Source organism: Anomaloglossus baeobatrachus, chromosome 5 (assembly GCF_048569485.1).
Source record: "Anomaloglossus baeobatrachus isolate aAnoBae1 chromosome 5, aAnoBae1.hap1, whole genome shotgun sequence".
NCBI lineage: Eukaryota > Metazoa > Chordata > Amphibia > Anura > Aromobatidae > Anomaloglossus > Anomaloglossus baeobatrachus.
Genome location: NC_134357.1, coordinates 57,464,815 through 57,485,780, shown reverse-complemented (window position 1 = coordinate 57,485,780; position 20,966 = coordinate 57,464,815). Strand labels below are relative to the sequence as shown.

The window sequence follows — 20,966 nt, the reverse complement described above, 5'->3', positions numbered from 1 at the left end:
GGGAGAAATTCCGGAACCGGACGCAGAACCACCTTGTCCTGGTGAAACACCAGGAAGGGAGCTTTGCATGACAGTGCGGCTAGCTCAGACACTCTGCGAAGTGAAGTGACTGCTACTAGAAAAACCACTTTCTGCGAAAGGCGTGAGAGAGAAATATCCCTCATTGGCTCGAATGGTGGTTTCTGAAGAACCATCAACACCCTGTTCAGATCCCAGGGTTCTAACGGCCGCTTGTAAGGAGGGACGATGTGACAAACCCCCTGCAGGAACGTGCGTACCTGTGGAAGTCTGGCTAGGCGCTTCTGGAAAAACACAGAGAGCGCTGAGACTTGTCCCTTAAGGGAGCCGAGCGACAAACCCTTTTCCAGTCCAGATTGAAGGAAGGACAGAAAAGTGGGCAAGGCAAAAGGCCAGGGAGAAATACCCTGAGCAGAGCACCATGACAGGAAAATTTTTCACGTCCTGTGGTAGATCTTGGCGGACGTTGGTTTCCTAGCTTGTCTCATAGTGGCAATGACGTCTTGAGATAACCCTGAGGACGCTAGGATCCAGGACTCAATGGCCACACAGTCAGGTTGAGGGCCGCAGAATTCAGATGGAAAAACGGCCCTTGAGATAGCAAGTCTGGTCGGTCTGGTAGTGCCCACGGTTGGCCGAACGTGAGATGCCACAGATCCGGGTACCACGACCGCCTCGGCCAGTCTGGAGCGACGAGGATGACGCGGCGGCAGTCGGCCCTGATCTTGCGTAACACTCTGGGCAACAGTGCCAGCGGAGGAAACACATAAGGGAGCTGAAACTGCGACCAATCCTGAACTAAGGCGTCTGCCGCCAGAGCTCTGGGATCTTGAGACCGTGCCATGAACGCCGGTACCTTGTTGTTGTGCCGGGACGCCATGAGGTCGACGTCCGGCACCCCCCAGCGGCAACAGATCTCCTGAAACACGTCCGGGTGAAGGGACCATTCCCCTGCGTCCATGCCCTGGCGACTGAGATAATCTGCTTCCCAGTTTTCCACGCCTGGAATGTGAACTGCGGAGATGGTGGAGGCCGTGGCTTCCACCCACAGCAGAATCCGCCGGACTTCCTGGAAGGCTTGCCGACTGCGTGTGCCGCCTTGGTGGTTGATGTATGCCACCGCTGTGGAATTGTCTGACTGAATTCTGATCTGCTTGCCTTCCAGCCACTGCTGGAACGCTTTCAGGGCAAGATACACTGCCCGTATTTCCAGAACATTGATCTGAAGCGAGGACTCTTGCTGGGTCCACGTACCCTGAGCCCTGTGGTGGAGAAAAACTGCTCCCCACCCTGACAGACTCGCGTCCGTCGTGACCACCTCCCAGGATGGGGGTAGGAAGGATTTCCCTTTCGATAATGAAGTGGGAAGAAGCCACCACCGAAGGGAAGCTTTGATCGCCTGCGAGAGGGAGACGTTCCTGTCGAGGGACGTCGGCTTCCTGTCCCATTTGCGTAGGATGTCCCATTGAAGAGGACGCAGGTGAAACTGCGCGAAAGGAGCTGCCTCCATTGCTGCCACCATCTTCCCCAGGAAGTGCATGAGGCGCCTCAAGGTGTGTGACCGACCTTGAAGGAGAGATTGTACCCCTGTCTGTAGTGACCGCTGCTTGATCAGCGGAAGCTTCACTATCGCTGAGAGGGTATGAAACTCCATGCCAAGGTATGTCAGCGATTGGGCCGGTGTCAGATTTGACTTTGGAAAATTGATGATCCACCCGAAACTCTGGAGAGTCTCCAGGGTAGCGTCGAGGCTGTGTTGGCATGCCTCTAGAGAGGGTGCCTTGATCAACAGATCGTCCAAGTACGGGATCACCGAGTGACCCTGAGAGTGGAGGACCGCTACTACAGTAGCCATAACCTTGGTGAAAACCCGTGGGGCTGTTGCCAGGCCGAACGGCAGTGCCACGAACTGCAGGTGTTCGTTCCCTATGGCGAAGCGCAAGAAGCGCTGGTGCTCTGGAGCAATCGGTACGTGGAGATAAGCATCTTTGATATCGATCGATGCAAGGAAATCTCCCTGGGACATTGAGGCGATGACGGAGCGGAGGGATTCCATCCGGAACCGCCTGGTCTTTACGTGTTTGTTGAGAAGTTTCAGGTCCAGGACAGGTCGGAAAGACCCGTCCTTCTTTGGGACCACAAACAAGTTGGAGTAAAAACCGTGGCCCTGTTGCTGAAGAGGAACAGGGACCACCACTCCTTCTGCCTTCAGAATGCCCAGCGCCTGCAGAAGAGCCTCGGCTCGTTCGGGAGGCGGGGATGACCTGAAGAATCGAGTCGGGGGACGAGAGGTGAACTCTATCTTGTAACCGTGAGACAGAATGTCTCTCACCCAACGGTCTTTTACCCGTGGCAGCCAGGTGTCGCAAAAGCGGGAGAGCCTGCCACCGACCGAGGATGCGGAGTGAGGATGCCGAAAGTCATGAGGAAGCCGCTTTGGTAGCGGCACCTCCGGTGGTCTGTTTAGGACGTGACTTAGACCGCCATGCATCAGAGTTCCTTTGATCTTTCTGAGGCCTTTTGGACGAGGAGAATTGGGACCTGCCCGCGCCCCGAAAGGACCGAAACCTCGACTGCCCCTTCCTCTGTTGGGGTATGTTCGGTTTGGGCTGGGGTAAGGATGTATCCTTTCCCTTGGATTGTTTGATGATTTCATCCAAACGCTCGCCAAACAATCGTTCGCCAGAAATTGGCAAACTGGTTAAGCGCTTTTTGGAAACAGAATCTGCCTTCCATTCCCGTAGCCACAAGGCCCTGCGGAGTACCACCGATTGGCGGCTGCAACCGCCGTACGGCTCGCAGAGTCCAGGATAGCATTAATAGCGTAAGACGCAAATGCCGACGTCTGAGTGGTTATGGACGCCACCTGTGGCGCGGACGTGCGTGTGGCTGCGTCAATTTGCGCTTGACCTGCTGAGATAGCTTGTAGCGCCCATACGGCTGCGAATGCTGGGGCAAAAGAAGCGCCGATAGCTTCATAGATGGATTTCAACCAGAGCTCCATCTGCCTGTCAGTGGCATCTTTGAGTGAAGCCCCATCTTCCACTGCAAGTATGGATCTAGCTGCCAGTCTGGAGATTGGAGGATCCACTTTGGGACACTGAGTCCAACCCTTGACCATGTCAGGGGGAAAGGGATAACGTGCATCCTTAAGGCGCTTAGAAAAACGCTTATCTGGACAAGCATGGTGATTCTGAACTGCCTCTCTGAAATCAGAGTGGTCCAGAAACATACTCGGTGTACGCTTGGGAAACCTGAAACGGAATTTCTCCTGCTGGGAAGCCGACTCCTCCGCCGGAGGAGCTGAGGGAGAAATATCCAACATACGATTGATGGACGCAATAAGGTCGTTCACTATGGCGTCCCCGTCTGGAGTATCAAGATTGAGAGCGGCCTCAGGATCAGAATCCTGATCAGCTACTTCCGCGTCATCAACCAGCGATTCCCCTCGCTGAGACCCCGAACAATATGATGATGTCGAGGGAAAATCTAAGCGAGCTCGCTTAGTCGGTCTGGGGCTGGGGTCTGTGTCAGAACCCTCAGCTTGGGATCCATGAGATACCCCGGGAGGACATTGTTGGTCCAGCTGAGGTGGGCCAGGGAACAAAGAATCAACAGAGTCCCTGTGCTGAGATACCGGTCTGGACTGCAAGGCTTCTAGTATCTTAGCCATAGTCTCAGAGAGTTTTGCAAACTCCGTCCCTGTCACCTGAACAGTGTTAGCAGGTGGCTCCCCCTGGGCCCCCCCTAGCAGAGGCTCTGGCTGAGTAAGTGCCACAGGGGCCGAACAGTGCCTACAATGAGGGTCAGTGGAACCTGCCGGTAGCGGGGTCGTACATGCGGCGCAGGCAACATAATAAGGCTGTGTTTTGGCACCCCTGCCTTTCGTGGGCGCCATGCTATTATCTTCCCTGAGCAACACAATAGGGTATATAGCCAGAAATCAACTGTGCACTATACGGTGTAAAATAAACATATAATGTTACACTACTGCACAATGGGGCTAGCACCACAGGTGCTGCTTACCACCCGCTTAAAGCGGTTGTGCGGTCACCAGAGTCCCTGCCTGGGTCTCCCAGATTTTGTCCCCCTCTGCAGCGTCCGAGGAGCTGACAGGAATGCGTCCTGAGGAGAGGAGAGAGCCGTGGGCGTGACCCAGAAAGAGCGGGAACTGGTGCCTGCACTGTGCACAGTGAGGGGAGTGGAGTATGCAAAGCATGCTCCAGCCCTCAGTGCTGCTCGTTCTGTGCAGCGTCCCGCCCTTCCCCTGCCTGTCAGGGCTGTGGGCGGGAGGAAAGGAAACTAGGCCGCAAAAAGCCGGGGACTCTAGTAATAAACGCCGCCGCCGTAAAAGCGTGGCCGGCGTGGAAGTCCCCGGCGCACTACAAGTCCCAGCCGCGCCGCAGTTGGCAGCGGCGGTCAGTGCGGCAGTCCCTATACATAAACACACTCAGCAACGCTGAGTGTGTAATGGCACATATTAACCCGGTCAGCGCCGCGGTCCCCGGTGCACTAGCACACCCAGCAAAGCTGGAGTGTTGCTGTGCGCGGTCCCCACGGGGACACAGAGAACCTCCAAGTAGCAGGGCCATGTCCCTGAACGATACCCGGCTCCTATCCAGCAGGCTCCACAGGAGTTGTGGATGAAGCACGGTCTCCTGTGCCTGGAGACCGATAGGATCCCACTTCCACCAGAGCCCTGAGGGGGATGGGGAAGGAAAACAGCATGTGGGCTCCAGCCTCCGTACCCGCAATGGATACCTCAACCTTACAACACCGCCGACAAGAGTGGGGTGAGAAGGGAGCATGCTGGGGGCCCTATATGGGCCCACTTTTCTTCCATCCGACATGGTCAGCAGCTGCTGCTGACCAATCTGTGGAGCTGTGCGTGCGTGTCTGACCTCCTTCGCACAAAGCAGAAAACTGAGGAGCCCGTGGGAGCACGGGGGGTGTATAGGCAGAAGGGGAGGGGCTTAACACTTTTGAGTGTAATACTTTGTGCGGCCTCCGAAGGCATAGCCTATACACCCAATTGTCTGGGTCTCTGTTAAATAATGGGTTTAGGGCGACAACTGCATAGCCAGTATATAATGATTGGAGCGAAGATAGGTCAAAAACATATTATGAATTTATTCAGATAAGAGTTGGAGGGTTACAGTCATTAGAGAAAAATAACTGTCTTGGCTTGAGTTAATAGATGGAGACAGATAGAAAAAATAACAGTTCATATGCCTTACATAGCTGTGATGTAGTAAGCCGTCTCTCTGTCTGTAGATCGTCTGGTCGGGTTGGTGAGTCCGTCTTTCTCCTCCCTCCTTCTTCTCTACCTTTGAAGTGTGGGCTTCTTTTATAACCCAAACCCCTCCTCCTGATAGCCCTTATCTCTTTACATGGTAACACAAAAACTAACTATCCTTATTTTAGGTTGAGCATTACATCATGTCACGTGGTACATTTTACCCGCGAAATAAGTGTACCTGCGCACTAGAGACTTGTAACAAAACCTACTTCAACTTATTTATAAACCTTTGAAGCTCGCTGAACTTTGACCTTAGAGTAACAGTAAGACGTTTCTCATAGCTATTTCAGCTCTTAGCCCAACATTCCAAACAGAATATAGCTCTTCTTTGACAACTTTGACAAACAATGTCAGATGGCTTTGATGAACAACTAGCAGATGACTTTGGTTCTACAATGTCAAAAACCTTGGTTAGCATTTTCCAACTTACAGACTCTCCTTAAAGGGATGGGCGAAATATACATATATTTATGAATATATGTACTCCAGTCTATGAATCAATCTCCATAAACTCACTATTTTACAGTCCCCCCTTATATGGAAGTTTGATGAACCCCGGGAAACCCTAACTCAATCGTGTCATCATTCGTATCACATACATTCTTGTTGGAAATTCTAGACCAATATTTGACTTGATAAACCAATCTGCAACTTTCTGTCAAAAAGTCATCTTGCGATTTAACATTCCTCTAAGAATGTTATCTTCCTTTTTCATTTCTATTTTTATGTTCCTATATATGTTCCTATATATATTCTGAATTCTACACATCACAAAAACTTGATATATAATACACATCAAAACTAATAAAAATATGATTATGATGGGATTAAATAAAACATTACCAACCGCTGACTGAAAAGATGACTGAGACCAGGAATGTACAGATTTGCTAAAACTCTTCCACCAAGTTCTACCTGACATTCCATTCCATTCGTGTTCAATATCACTTAATTCACCTTGTTCATGTCTGAATATAATTTCTGCTTCCTTTAACTGTTTCGTTAATAAATCTAACAAACCCTTGTCTTTCTTTATTTCACTTGTCCACATATCCCAAGGAAAATCATTTATCTGTGATAAATTGAATTGTATCGGAAATGCCGTTAAGTTTCTCTTTCCTATAGAAGTGATATTAAAACTTCCTTCCTTCTTTGAAAGAGATCTCACATTTCCTTCTATACAATACAAACCCATAGGTAGGTTTTCCTTATGTACACAAGCAGAATAGAAAACAGAAACCTTCTCTGTCTCAGACATGACCTGAAAACATATCTTAGTTGGACTTACTGGAGTCACCAGATCATGTAGTGTCTGTACAGTCTCTATTCTCGCATGACAAGAAGAATGATTATGAAAACATGAATGATAAATCACCTTATCCTGTCCAGGTAAACACATCACCTTAGAAACAAAATGCAAACATGAAGAAATGTCTACTTGTTCAGTGTTCACTCCATCAAATGCAAAATCTGTGTACTGCAGTTGATAGAACACTTGTTGTGTGTTGCTCACAGGTATACCCAAAACTGTAACAGGAACAATAGTCCCCTCTCTTCCAATCACCGGGATTAGCGATGTGCCAACACAAATGTTTCGTTCACATCCTAACCACTTATTTACCCACAAATCCGTATGATTCAATGCAAAATCATACTCTACAGGTAAATTTCGCAGTATTCCCAGTGGAGTAATTCCACTCTGTAAAGCTTGTGCAATCAACTTCAAATTAGAAGAGTACTCTACCTGTATCTCCAGGCACGCTTTAGCTACTTGTGTTTCGTGTGTGCTTTCCACGAGAGCTAATGTAGCATCCTGTAGATGTGACACGGAAGAGCCTAGTACAGCAGCTGTATTCATTACCATCTTTTCAAGAAGTTGATTCAGACTCTTCTGAACCTTTACACCTTTTCCTCCAATAAAACCAATATTATCCAAATCTGACTTAAGTGTCTGTATATTCATGGCATTAGTCAGACTTCCCACTGTCCCAATTCCTCCCAGAATTCCTTCTAACACTCCTCTCTTACTCCTAGTCTGAGTAGTTCTTTTCCCAAACCATTGTTCTATCCCCATCTCCATGTTTATGAGATGTGATTGACACTGAGGAAACCTGGTAGAGATCTTCCAATGAGACATATTGAAAGTCCATACCATTGTCATAAATTCTCCATCCCTTAATAAGGACTTGGACTGAAATTGATTAATTTGGAAAGGAGTAGATGGCATGAACCTCGTGTCTGTGCATGCACTATCTGCTGCTGACCAAATATTCACACTAACGTCTTTACAATGTCTGTAATGTGTCTTTGTTTCAACGCAACACTGGTAAATTCCAGAGTCCCTGGAAGATGGATTTTCTATGGAAAAAATGAACGTATCATCCATCCACCTGATATTACCAATCTGACCTCTGTGAATGACATTAATTGGACTGTTTAAAAAACTTCCCAAAAATGATGAATTTTTGGTCCATGTCAACAAAGACTCAGAAGGCAATTTCAACCTTGTGTTACATTTTAACATTATGGGTAATGTATTTACTTTGTTATGTACTGTCTGTGGTGAAACCCTTATTTCCGGAACTATAGTGTTAGTAACGGTAAACACTACAGATACCTGAACTTGCACAGGTTCCCGTGTTATCTGGAAATTCCATGTTTTGACCCAATCTTTATCTCCTTCTGTGATGGAGAGTAAAGAAGGATCCAGAATTTTCCCAAAAACCTGAGTTTTTAACAAAATTTCTGTTTTGGATCTTCCAAACTTTCCCCTTGCAATCATGTCATTTGTAATATCACCGGACCATACAGCAGGTTCATCACCTCTGATCTCTATGTTCCAGTATAGTACATCTGTAGGAGAACATTCCCATGTACCCGTTTTATTATTGTGTACATATTCTCCTTGTAATTGTGTGAATCTAGTTTTAGGTCCTGCAATCGCATGTAATATTATGTCTGTGTCGTGTATGAAATGTAATTCAATGCAACATTTTGTTCCATGTCCCATGCAGATATTTCCTGTTATCTCCACAGAATCGTCTGTGATGTTCTCTGTCAGTAAGTTCCGTGTATCTGATCCTCTCGGTCTTCGTGAATGTTGAATCTCTCTAGTCTGTTCATTCACATCATTGGCGATTGTTCCTTGATGTAACATGTAAACAATGACGAAAATAAAGCAAAGCAGCAGGAAAGTAGTTCCCATCACGTAGAAGCTTGTCTTGAGCTTGGGAAGATGTTCTTTCTCCAGAAGGCTTGATGTCATCTTTCCTTCACAGTCTTTAGGTTCTTTATTCCAGTTCGTATAGGAATCCATTTCTTCCTGGAAAGAAATGCAGTATCATTATTTTGTCACAAATATTTTGCACTGGTCAACGTGAACCCACACTTTTTGTGTTTTCCGGGTCTTTTTAACCACATTTGACACTCGGTGCACAAGAATCATGACTTGTCCCATAGTCTCAAGGACTTCAAAAGGACCTTCCCAATTATACTCCCATGGACCACTCTTGCGAAAGGTTTTGATCATCACTAGAGCACCTTTCTTGAATTTGGACTCATAGGGTGGCTCCATTTTCTGCATTCTCGATGCCGCATATGGCAGAATCGCTTTCAGGTTCTCCTGTAGCGATCTCAACCATTGGGACCTTGAGATAGCATCTTTTTGTGGAGTGGATAAAAATGGCTCATGTGGGAACCACAATGGCATTTTTCTTCCCGTCATCAACTCAAACGGAGTGAATTGAGTTGTAGAAGAGATTGAACCTCTTATACTCATGAGTATGAAAGGAACCTTGTCAACCCAAGTGTTACCTTTGTCCAAAAGCATCTTTGCAATTCTGGACTTGATTGTCCTATTCATTCTTTCCACAATTCCCGCAGATTGTGGATGATAGGGGACATGAAATTGCTGTCGCGCCCCTAGAATAGCACAAGCAGTTTGCATGATTTTACCTGTGAAGTGGCTACCTCGATCGGAGGTAATCATCCTTGGGATCCCCCAAGTACAAAAGACATGTTGTACCAATTCCCTTGCTGTGGACAAAGCATCATCTTTCCTAACAGGTAATATTTCTACCCATTTTGAGAACACATCTACCACAATCAATGCATACCTGAGACCATGTTTACCTGAGGGTAAAGGACCAATATAGTCTATCTGCAGTGTAGACCATGGACCATCTGCAGGTGCGATCCGTAGAAGTGGTGGCTTCTGTCCTTTAGGTCTTGGATTTATTTGGGCACAAATGAGACATGATAGTACAACACTTTGAACTGTTTCGTCCATTTTTTCCCAATAAAATTTCTCCTTGAGAATGACTAACAATTTCTGTTGTCCCAAGTGACCTAAACTCTCATGGTTGTATCGAGTGAATTCTACCTGTAGATGTTTTGGTACAACTGGACGCAATTCTTCATTTGAACTGTGACACAAAACCCCATTTTCACAGATGAAAGGAGGTTTTGGATCATCCAGAAAAGTAACAAGAGAAGGATCTTTTCTCTGTTCTTCTGCAAATGAAGGTATGTACGTGTCTGCTCTCTGAACCGCTGAAATCTCAGAAGGTTCAGAGTCAAACACTTCCTCTCCTGTCAGGGCAGCTTCTTTGGCTAGAGCATCTGCGGTTGCATTTCCTACAGATAACTCATCATCAGATCTTTGATGTGCAGCGACTTTCACTATAGCAAATCTATTTGGGGCCCTAGATGCCATCTCAAAAATTGATTCTAGAGTTTCGCGGTGCAACAAGGCTTTGTTGGACGAGTCCACATAGCCTCTCCTTTCCCAAACAGGCAGGTAATCGGTTAGGGATCTGACAACATAGGAGCTATCACTGTAGATTACCATTGGAGTTTGATCATCAGCTTCATTCAGCTGTAGGACCATTCTTACCGCTTCTATCTCTGCCCTTTGAGCTGAGAAATGACTTGGTAACTTGTGTTTTACCACTTGTCCTCGCTTGGAATAGAAAATTCCATATCCTGTGTGATAGTGTCCTTCCAGAAAAAATCTAGAACCGTCTACAAACACAGGTTCATCTGCGTCTTCCGACTGTCGTCTGAAGAGAGATGGACTTGGTTCATGGAACGTTTCTATGCAATCATGGGTTTGTCCTTCATACTGCATCAATTGAGGAAGAACATACTTGGCCTTATAATCTACCTCAATTTGATTTGGAGACAATGAGAGCAACCAATGGGCAAATCTCTGATTTGACACACCTGGGATGTTTTTCTCAAAGAGAAGTTTCAGTGTGGAATGTGGCGTTTGGAGAATAACCTTTTGGAACCCGATGATGTGTTGAGTGATTTTTATCGCAAAATACACTCCCACCAGGTGTCTTGCGCACACCTCAAACCCCCTCTCAACAGGTGAGAGAAGCTTAGAGAAGTACCCCAAGATTCTCCATTCCCCCCCTTGCAGCTGCAGCAAAACCACAGAGATACTTGTCTCTGAAGTGTGTGCTTGAAGCGCAAAAGGTGCGTTCTTTTCCACCATACTTAACGCAGGTGCGTGTTGTAGATCATGTTTCAATTGTGTGAAGGCTTTTTCCTGTTCAACACTCCAGGGACCAAAATAATCATCATTGTCACCTTTTAAAAGATCATACAAAGGTCTGGCTTTGTCAGCAAAATTTTCAATGAAATCCCTTGAGTAATTTACAAGCCCTAAAAAATGTCTTAGTGCCTTGTGTGATGTTGGAATTGGAAGAGATGCAATTGCCTCTATTCTGTCCTGTAGGGGTCGCCGTGTACCTGGATTTAGCAGAACTCCTAAAAACCTGACCTCAGTCTGCATCAGCTTGACCTTTTTGGTATTCAGTTTTAAACCTGCGTCATGCAGCAGCTCAAACAATTCTGCAAGCAAGATCACGTGCATCTCCTTGTCCTCCGTACTCAACAAGATATCGTCCACATATTGCAATAAACATTCCGGACGAGAAAATTTCGACAAAACGTTCGCTAGCGCCTGATGAAAAATGCTTGGCGACATACTTGCCCCCTGAGGAAGACGACAGCATACAAATTGCTGATCGAGGTGGTTGAATGCAAGCTTATATTGGCAACTTTGCTCAATCGGTATACTGAAAAAACCATTACTGATATCCAATACTGAGAAATACCTTGCCTTAGCATCCAATCTCGACATCATGTCATGTGTATCAGCTACAATCGGTGCTACATTGGGAGTATACTTATTGAACATCCTCAAGTCCAACAACATCCTATAGCTACCATCGCTTTTCAGAACACACCACAATGGATTGTTACAAACAGAATTTGCCTTACGTATCACACCTTGAGCCAACAATTCCTGTATAATCTTCGACATCGGAGCAACTGACTCCGGAGGCAACTTATACTGACGCTGTGGAGGTGGGTCTCGGCCTTCAATTTTGACAACTACATCCTTCATTGTTCCAACCTCATTCCTGTACTGAGCCCATAAAGAAGGAAACCGCTGTACTAACTCAGTCAATACTTCGTCACCACCAGTTTCAGGCCACAAATGATCTGCTGACACTACATCGGTCAAACAAATGGTCCCGACATGACTATATTCATCTGGATCAATAACTACCGCCTTACAACCGTTAGAATCTTTCCAAACTGTTTTGTTACCCAAATCAATAATCCAGCCATGCTTTTCCATAAAATCAGTGCCAATTATATTCTCAGTATCCTGACAACACCAAATATCCATTTTCGTTTTCAAAAAACCAGGTATTTCCAAAGAAACATCCTGCGCTAAAGTCACCTTTGTTCCATTTTTACCACTGAAACCAACAATTGTACATACAGGGGAATCTGGCTTTAAATGTAAATCAACATTTGTGACACTCAATTGCGCACCTGTATCAAGGAGAAATGTTACTTCCTGACCTTCAAGATTTACCTTTAAAAATGGTCGACCACAGCTATCCATTGAAACTCGAGTGACAAATTCCAGTGGATGGAGCCTGGGGACCGGCTTTGCCAGTCAGGATGATGGAGAAGGGAGAAGAGCAGCAGGTGTCTTGCCCCTTCCATCTAATCCCTGTATGGTCATTTCCCTTATCTGTCTGGTCAGAGGTGCATATGGTGATTGGTTATTTCTGTTGTCAGTATGAGTGGGCGTATATGGCGATTGGTTATTTCTGTTGTCAGTATGAGTGGGCGTGTATAATGGTGGAGGTGCTGAAGATGGGGGAGGTGCACTGGATGTGTTTGGCATCAGTCCATTTTCCTTACCCAGCCTTTCCTCAGCTCCCGCCCTCAGGAATTTCTTGCATTCCCACTTCAGGTGTCCGGGTTGGCCGCAAAAAAAGCAATGAATTGTGCTTTTCCTGTTACCCCCCCCTGAATTCTTGTTTTTAGAATTCAACACCGGTCTTTTGTTGTTTTTGATCTGTTTTTCCTGGGATACTAATGTGTCAGTGTTCCCTTCTATCATGGCTATTTTTGATTTTACCTGATTTTGCTTCATTCGTCTACGTATTCTATCAATAAATGATGTGGCCTCTTGTAGACTTTCCATTCTAGAAGCTATTTCGAATGAAGCAGGGTCCAAATATTTAAACTTTTTAACAAAGGCCTTGATCATGGAAGGCGGTTCTTGATCAGATCCGATTTCCATTATCAAACGATATCCTTGTTCAAATTTGACTACAAAGACAAATGGATCCTCCTGTATGTGTGTCTTAAGGTTTTCTAACAATTCGACTGTTGGGGTAGACTCTCCTGTGGTAAAGAGAATTAACTGTCTCAGCCTATCTTCCTTTGTGTCATGGATCAGGTCATTGTGTTCGCCTGTCCTAGGTGTTGCTTGTAACCTTTTTGCCATGTGGGAGGGAAGCCATACCCTGAAAATCTTGTTTCTCTGTTCATTTGTTAGATTATATTTATCGGAATGTGACTCAAAAATGTCCGCATTATTGAAGGCGTCCATTTTATCATCATATTTCGGTATGTCCTTAATGATTTTCATTAATTGGTCATGGATTTTAATGTTAAGACGGGCGGCCTTATCATGTAACTTCTTTTTCCGAAGTTCCCCCTCATTCAGACTCTCGTCCTCGGCCGTATCCAGCCTGTCCGGGATGTCTGAACCTGAACCAGGTGATGCGGAAGCATCTGTCTTGTTCTGTCTCGTATTAACAGATACATATTTAATATCTTTCCGTAGTTTTGATATTAAATCTGCTCTTGTTTCCAACTGATCCTCCAGATGTTCGATATGTTCTGCTAATATCGAACAATTTGGACAATCTGTTGCTTCTGAATCTGTGACGTGTGTGTCTGTTGTATTGGGCGTGCCTGTTGTTATGGGTGTGTCAGTCACCATGCAGATAGTGTGTGCATATGGCTGTGCCCCACCCACCATGGAGTTGTAAGTGTATACCATACCCAATACATTCTGTATCTTTTTCTGTAACCGATTTACAGTAAAAAACTTCTTATCTAACTTAGTATTCTCAAGTTCACATTGCCGGTACAAATTTGACCATAACTGTGCGTCACTATGTGTATGATCAAACGTATACTCTACATGACAATTATTAGAATAAGCATGAATAAAATCCATTTCTCACCAATATGTGATGCTTGTCCTTGAATGGCTTCAACCTTCTTATGGATGGATGGTCCTGGAATGGCTTCAACCGTCTTATGGATGGATGGTCCTGGAATGGCTTTGACACATACGACCTCCGTGCAGCTTTGTCACGTTAAACCTCTCTTAGGTTCTGATGTGGACACAGTGTATCGTCGTTTGCCTGCAGCTTGGACAGAGAGATTACTCACAGACCCACAGACCCCCCTTCTCGGACAAAGGCAGGGAATGACGTGAGAAAAAAAAAAAGAGTCCTTCTGCAAGAATAGGCAGCGTGAAAAAAATCACCTCTCACAGAAAACAGCTGTGTTTCACAATCATTCAGGCTGGTGCTCGCCAAATGTTAAATAATGGGTTTAGGGCGACAACTGCATAGCCAGTATATAATGATTGGAGCGAAGATAGGTCAAAAACATATTATGAATTTATTCAGATAAGAGTTGGAGGGTTACAGTCATTAGAGAAAAATAACTGTCTTGGCTTGAGTTAATAGATGGAGACAGATAGAAAAAATAACAGTTCATATGCCTTACATAGCTGTGATGTAGTAAGCCGTCTCTCTGTCTGTAGATCGTCTGGTCGGGTTGGTGAGTCCGTCTTTCTCCTCCCTCCTTCTTCTCTACCTTTGAAGTGTGGGCTTCTTTTATAACCCAAACCCCTCCTCCTGATTATCCTTATCTCTTTACATGGTAACACAAAAACTAACTATCCTTATTTTAGGTTGAGCATTACATCATGTCACGTGGTACATTTTACCCGCGAAATAAGTGTACCTGCGCACTAGAGACTTGTAACAAAACCTACTTCAACTTATTTATAAACCTTTGAAGCTCGCTGAACTTTGACCTTAGAGTAACAGTAAGACGTTTCTCATAGCTATTTCAGCTCTTAGCCCAACATTCCAAACAGAATATAGCTCTTCTTTGACAACTTTGACAAACAATGTCAGATGGCTTTGATGAACAACTAGCAGATGACTTTGGTTCTACAATGTCAAAAACCTTGGTTAGCATTTTCCAACTTACAGACTCTCCTTAAAGGGATGGGCGAAATATACATATATTTATGAATATATGTACTCCAGTCTATGAATCAATCTCCATAAACTCACTATTTTACAGTCTCCCAATAGAGCGACAAAGAAATATATAATCTAACCACAGGGTAGGTGATAAATGTATGTTCTATGGGGGTCCAACCATTGGGACCACAATCGATAATGAGAACTTAAAAATGTCCCCGTGTGAATGAAGCATTAGTGAGCATGTGCGACCACTGCTTCATTAATAGACAGTGAAGGGGAAGGTGGTCGCACATGCTCACTATTGTTTCACTCGCACACAGGATTTTTAACCCTTTGCTGTCAGGATCAGTGGGGTGGTGGGGGGGGGGGGGTTGTGTGTGTTTGTCCCTTGATTGATTAATATTAGTCATCTCTTTTTACTTTAGATGCAGATAAAGGCTGCCATTTTCTCCACATACTGAACTGTGTACGACAGACCTTTGGATCCTGCATCAGTCAAACCGTCCTGCAGAGAGTGGTTGATACTCTCGAAAGGAACAGCGACATCATTAGCACCATGGAAAAACATTACACGTCCTTCTGACGGAGGAGACTTAGTGCCCTGTACCCTGATGGGAAGAAATGACATTTAGCCTCCATCTGGCCATGTACTTATGAGAGTGGGCATACCTGATATAAGGACTTCCAGTATATGGAAAATCATATTTTTTATTTTTTTCTTTGCCTGTTTTCTTAAGAAATTGCACTGTTCTTATACCAGCTCTGGTAATATAATGTATGCCGAGGATAATCACTGCAATAATGATGACCTGGAAGGCCAGATGGCGAAGGCTGCTCTTGTTCGAAAAAACATTTTTGTAATCATGATTACATTTAGTGTACACTTTGTATTATTTTGTACAGAAGGAATAATACATTTTCAATTAATATATAGATATAGTGGTCATTTTTATTTATCTACACCTCATGGACATATGGACAAATATTAGGACATCTCCATGTGAGACCTCCAGGAGCTTTTCTGACCTAATATTCTACATACATCAGTATTAATATGGAGTCGGTCCCTCTGCGGCTATAACATCTTTCTCTCTTCTGGGAAGGTTTTCTAAGAGACTTTGGAGGGGTCTGTGGGAATTTTTGCCCTTTCATCCAGAAGAGCATTTGTGAGGTCAGGACACTGAGGACTGGGCTCGTAATCTCATAATCTCCATTCTAGTTCGTGTAAATGGTGTTGGACGGGGATTAGGATTTATAGAACCTGTGTACTGGGCACAGTCATGGGGAACAGAAAATGGTCTTCACCAAACTGTTCCTACAAAAATGGTAGCTACAATTGTACATAATGTCTTGTGCTGAAACATTAAGATTTCCCTTCACTGGACTAAGGGACTGAGACTTATCCCCTGTAATACAATCTCCTAGCATTATCCCTCCTCCACCAAACTTTGCACCCGGCCCAAGGCAGTCAAGCTGGTAACGTTCTCCTGGCTTTGACCAAACCCAGAATTGTCCATCAGATGTCAGATGGTCAAGTATGATCCATGACTCCACAGAGCACATTCCCGCTGCTCCAGAGACCATGGTGGCTTTGCACCACTCCATCCATCACTTGGCATTGTGCTCGGTGACTTAAGGCTTGAATGCAGCTGCTCAGCCATGTCATGAAGCTTTTTGGGTTTGTTTGTTTTTTTTAGACCTGAAACTCTTAAAATCTTCCTTACAAAACTTGGGGTTTTTGCTCAGTTTCTGCTCCAAAAACTTTCGTTGGTTACTCTTTTGCTCTCTGACCCTCCGCACTCTGCCTCCCACTCTCTTACTTTACGTGGCCTTCACTTCATGGCTCAGTTGCTGTGCTTCCTTTCACTTCTCAATGATATCTCTCACAGCAGATGGGGAAATATTTAGGCGAGGAGAAATGTCATGAACTGACACCGGTGCAGTGCAATTACAGTACCAAGCTGGTATCAGTGAGCTCTTTAGAACAAGCTGTCCTGTCAGACATGTTAGTGAAGGCAGACTGCATGGCGAGGGGCTGGATTTTATACACCGGGTATCTATCATCGCTCATTTTCACCCGCGGGAAACCATTCTCCCAATTAGGCTGCCCTGGTTTCACTTGAATGGTGACCTATGTGCTCTTCCTGAAGGCTCATGTACGTGCTTATGTATAACGGTGATCCCTATATAAAAGAGTTGTTTTGACCACCTTTTTGTGGCCTTTTTTTATTTGTTCCATTCCAATCAAGGACAGAATCAGAATGTGCAGGAACATACCCCCTTCAAGGAAGAATAACCAAGGAATTACACAATATAGAGAATTGATGCTCTAAAATTATTTTAGGTGGAGTACAACAATTTACTAAAATGGACAAGTCAGAAAAGCTGAATGTTCCTCTTTCATTTTTTTCTGAGCTATCCCATGACAAACTTGACATAAGTGTTCATATAAAATCCACCACACACTTTATAACAGATCGGATGTTTTACTATGTCCCACAAATCAAATAAAACATTAATATATAAAAAAGAAACATTGTGATAGTCTGTGTAAAGATATATAGTGGAACAGGTAAAATACTCAATATCTGTCTAGTTTTCTTTCCGGATTTGCTGCTGTTCCCATCGTCGTCTTCTTCCCTGCTGTTCCGATCGTCGTCTGCTTCCCTGCTGTTCCCATCGTCGTCTTCTTCCCTGCTGTTGCCATCGTCGTCTTCTTCCTTGCTGTTCTATTCAGCTTTTTGCATTCCAACTCCTGGAAAAGATCAATTGTTATAAAAATGCCAAAATAAAGAATTAATTTTATAACTTACAATAGCAATACTCTAATATTCCCGTTATCTTTTATTTTACCCATAGAAATTATTCAATAATTATCTGGGGAGATGTCAGATTCTACACTGACCCATCAGGCTACTGATTCCTGTGGGAATCATCCTTTGAATAAAGAGCGTGATACCAACATTAGTACATTGATACATCAAGAACTTTTCTGACTCACTCGGGGCCTCTAGTCTATTTTCCCATTGCAAGTTTTCTACAATAAAGAGTATGTTTACAGAATTGTTTTGACGAATTTTCTTTAGTGCACTGGATCAGATTTTCATCTATTTTTGGTCCGTTTGTAGATTTTTACCATTAGCGTGGCAAAAAATAAAAACATTTTCTAAACTGCTGCCCAGTAAAACTCAGGTTTTTTTTTTATAGGTAATCAAAAACAATGTATGCCCATAACTTTAGTCTTCTCCTTTTAGTTCTCTAAGCTGATTTAATAGTAGAAGAAGGTTAAAGAGCACCTTTCACCAGTTTGATTAAAATGGCCACAAACGTCTGAATTCTCCTCTTTAAGCTCATATTTTATTTGATCATTATTCACCAAAATTTGAAGGAACTCATTGATATTCCAATTAAAAAAGAAACTTTTGATTTTTTTTTCTATATGTTTTAGGGTGCGTGCCCATGATCAGTGTTTGCAGCGTTTTGGATGTAGCATGCTTCAGCTGCGTCCAAAACGCTGCGATGTACAGTACAAGCACAGTGGATGGGATTCCTAGAAATCCCGTGCTCATTGTGCTTGTTTTTTCCGCAGCAAACACTGACCTGCGGAGCGTCTTTGCAGACCGCAGCATGTCAATTGTTTGCTGCACATTCGCATGCATCCTCTGTAGGGAGAACAGAAGCAAGAGACCGCAGGGCACTGAACCCTGATCGTGGGTACGAGCAGCTGCGTTCTCCTGCGGAGGAGACTCGCGTTCCCACAGGTCAGGACCCGCTACGTTTTGAACGCTGGCACGATCGTGGGCACATAGCCTTAAGGGGGCTTTACACGCTGCGACATCGCTAATGCGGAGTCGTTGGGGTCACGGAATTTGTGACGCACATCCGGCCGCATTAGCGATGTTGCTGCGTGTGACACCGATGAGCGATTTTGCATCGTTGCAAAAACGTGCAAAATCGCTCATCGGTGACATGGGGGTCCATTCTCGATTATCGTTACTGCAGCAGTAACGATGTAGTTCGTCGCTCCTGCGGCAGCACACATCGCTATGTGTGACGCCGCAGGAACGAGGAACCTCTCCTTACCTGCCTCCCGGCCGCTATGAGGAAGGAAGGAGGTGGGCGGGATGTTACGTCCCGCTCATCTCCGCCCTTCCGCTTCTATTGGGCGGCCGCTCAGTGACGTCGCTGTGACGCCGCACGGACCGCCCCCTTAGAAAGGAGGCGGTTCGCCGGTCACAGCGACGTCGCCGGGCAGGTAAGTATGTGTGACGGGTCTGGGCGATGTTGTGCGGCACGGGCAGAGATTTGCCCGTGTCGCACAACAGATGGGGGCGGGTACCCACGCTAGCGATATCGGGACCGATATCACAGCGTGTAAAGTAGCCTTTAAGCTTTTTAATTCTGTGCAGATTGGTGAGTGTCTCAGGTGCCAGCCCACCGCTGATTGACAAGAATTAAACTGCCAACAACATATAGGAAAGAAAATTAACCAGAAGATTATTACTTGTTGACTCATTGTACAGTTTAGCTAGGTAATGTGAGAAGCTGTAGAAGCCAAACAACCCAAAATTTATAATGAAACCCAAATGCAAAAATGCAAAGGTTTCAATATCTTTTAGTTGGAATAATTTGCAGCTTCTCCATAAAATATGAAGCAATATGATCAGCAAAAAAACCCCAAAAAAACTCTATATTCCCATACAAGATGTCAGCCTTATATAAAAAAAAAAATAAAGCAAAGAGTCAGAAACAAACTTCAGTTTTCAATCTTGCACATTATAATATATTCATATTGGGCACAAATGCAAAATCTGTAGCAGAACCCCCAACTAGGACGCGCTTGTAGTTTTTGGTACAAGGCCCTTCTGTTCAGATCTACATTTCCTTACCATTTTTACTGCAGGGGTGATAGTATTTTGTGACAGCGATGTCATCTGGAAGAGAAAAAAAACTATAGTAATACCAGATGCAGCAATATAAATCATAAAGATGGAGATAAAACTTACAGATGTGAATGAGAACATTCATACAGCTATAGAGCGCCATGCCTTCCTACTCCTGCCACTAGGGGGAGCTAACTTCATATGGAATTATACGCCTGCCACTAAATGTGCATGTAGTGAGCGCCCCCTAGTGGTTGCAGTAAACTAGCTCACAATGTAAGACATAGCAGCTATCAGATTAATCAGAGTCTTGGCAAGTTACTGAAGATTGTGTTCAGAAGCATGTAAAAGTGCTCATTATCTCCTCATTCTTGTACTTCACTCCCATTCACTCCCGTGACAGGTAAGTAGCTAAACGCCTGGCTGAGGTCGGTTAGTGGGTACTTTGGGGTTTGGTATAGAGTCTGGGGTTTGTTTGGAGTCTGTAAGCTCGAGAAGCTGGTTTAGAGCCTAAATACATAGGGGGAAAGGTACAGAGTCTGTATTCTGGGGTAAAATAATCTGGGTGTTGTTTGCTGGAGAATGGGGTCTGGTCTGGGGTCTGTATTACATATGATCGTATTACATATTATCGGCATATGACGTCAGCTGCTTGCCTCTGATTGGACGGCGGCTACCATTGGTAAAAATGCAAGCGTTTCTCTGCACAGAGCTGGCAATTCATCAGAAATAAAGCGCTGATGGCCATGGCGCCTGCACAGGCCATGATTGTTAAGGGGGCCGCAAGAAGCAGAGAAGAGGGAAGGTGAGAAGAATCCTTTTTTTTTTTTTATATATATATATATATATATATATATATATATATATATATGTGTGTATTAAGAATGGCATATTAGGGGAAATTACGACAAGAAGAGGACTAGCATGGACACATTACAGCAGGATAGAGACAAGGATGGGCACATTACTACAGGACGGGGACCAGGATGGGCACAATCCTACAGGGTGGGGACAAAGATAGACACATTACTACAGGATGGGCAGATTACTACAGGATGGGGACAAGGATGGGCACATTACTACAGGAAGGGGACAAGGAGGGGCACATTACTACAGGAAGGGGACAAGGACGGGCACATTACTACAGGA

At 44.8% G+C, this 20,966-nt stretch overlaps 2 protein-coding genes across 5 annotated transcripts in view; one reads left to right on the top strand and one right to left on the bottom strand.

Annotated features, from left to right (window-relative positions):
* The window catches only part of STN1 (STN1 subunit of CST complex), an 82,029-nt gene extending 66,164 nt beyond the window's left edge, over window positions 1–15,865 (top strand). For both annotated transcript variants that reach the window (XM_075348530.1, XM_075348531.1), the window contains exon 10: window positions 15,360–15,865. In XM_075348530.1, coding sequence (XP_075204645.1) covers window positions 15,360–15,517 — 158 coding nt within the window. In that variant the 3' untranslated portion in view covers window positions 15,518–15,865. The remainder of the gene's footprint in view (window positions 1–15,359) is intronic.
* A 1,322-nt stretch (window positions 15,866–17,187) lies between these two features.
* The window catches only part of A2M (alpha-2-macroglobulin), a 124,722-nt gene continuing 120,943 nt past the window's right edge, over window positions 17,188–20,966 (bottom strand). For 2 of the 3 annotated variants that reach the window (XM_075348520.1, XM_075348522.1), the window contains exons 35-36: window positions 19,824–19,868; window positions 17,189–17,689 (exon numbers count right to left, since the gene is read on the bottom strand). In XM_075348520.1, coding sequence (XP_075204635.1) covers window positions 17,664–17,689; window positions 19,824–19,868 — 71 coding nt within the window. In that variant the 3' untranslated portion in view covers window positions 17,189–17,663. Of the gene's footprint in view, window positions 17,690–19,823; window positions 19,869–20,966 lie in introns of all 3 variants that reach the window. The other variant, XM_075348521.1, reaches the window with a different exon arrangement.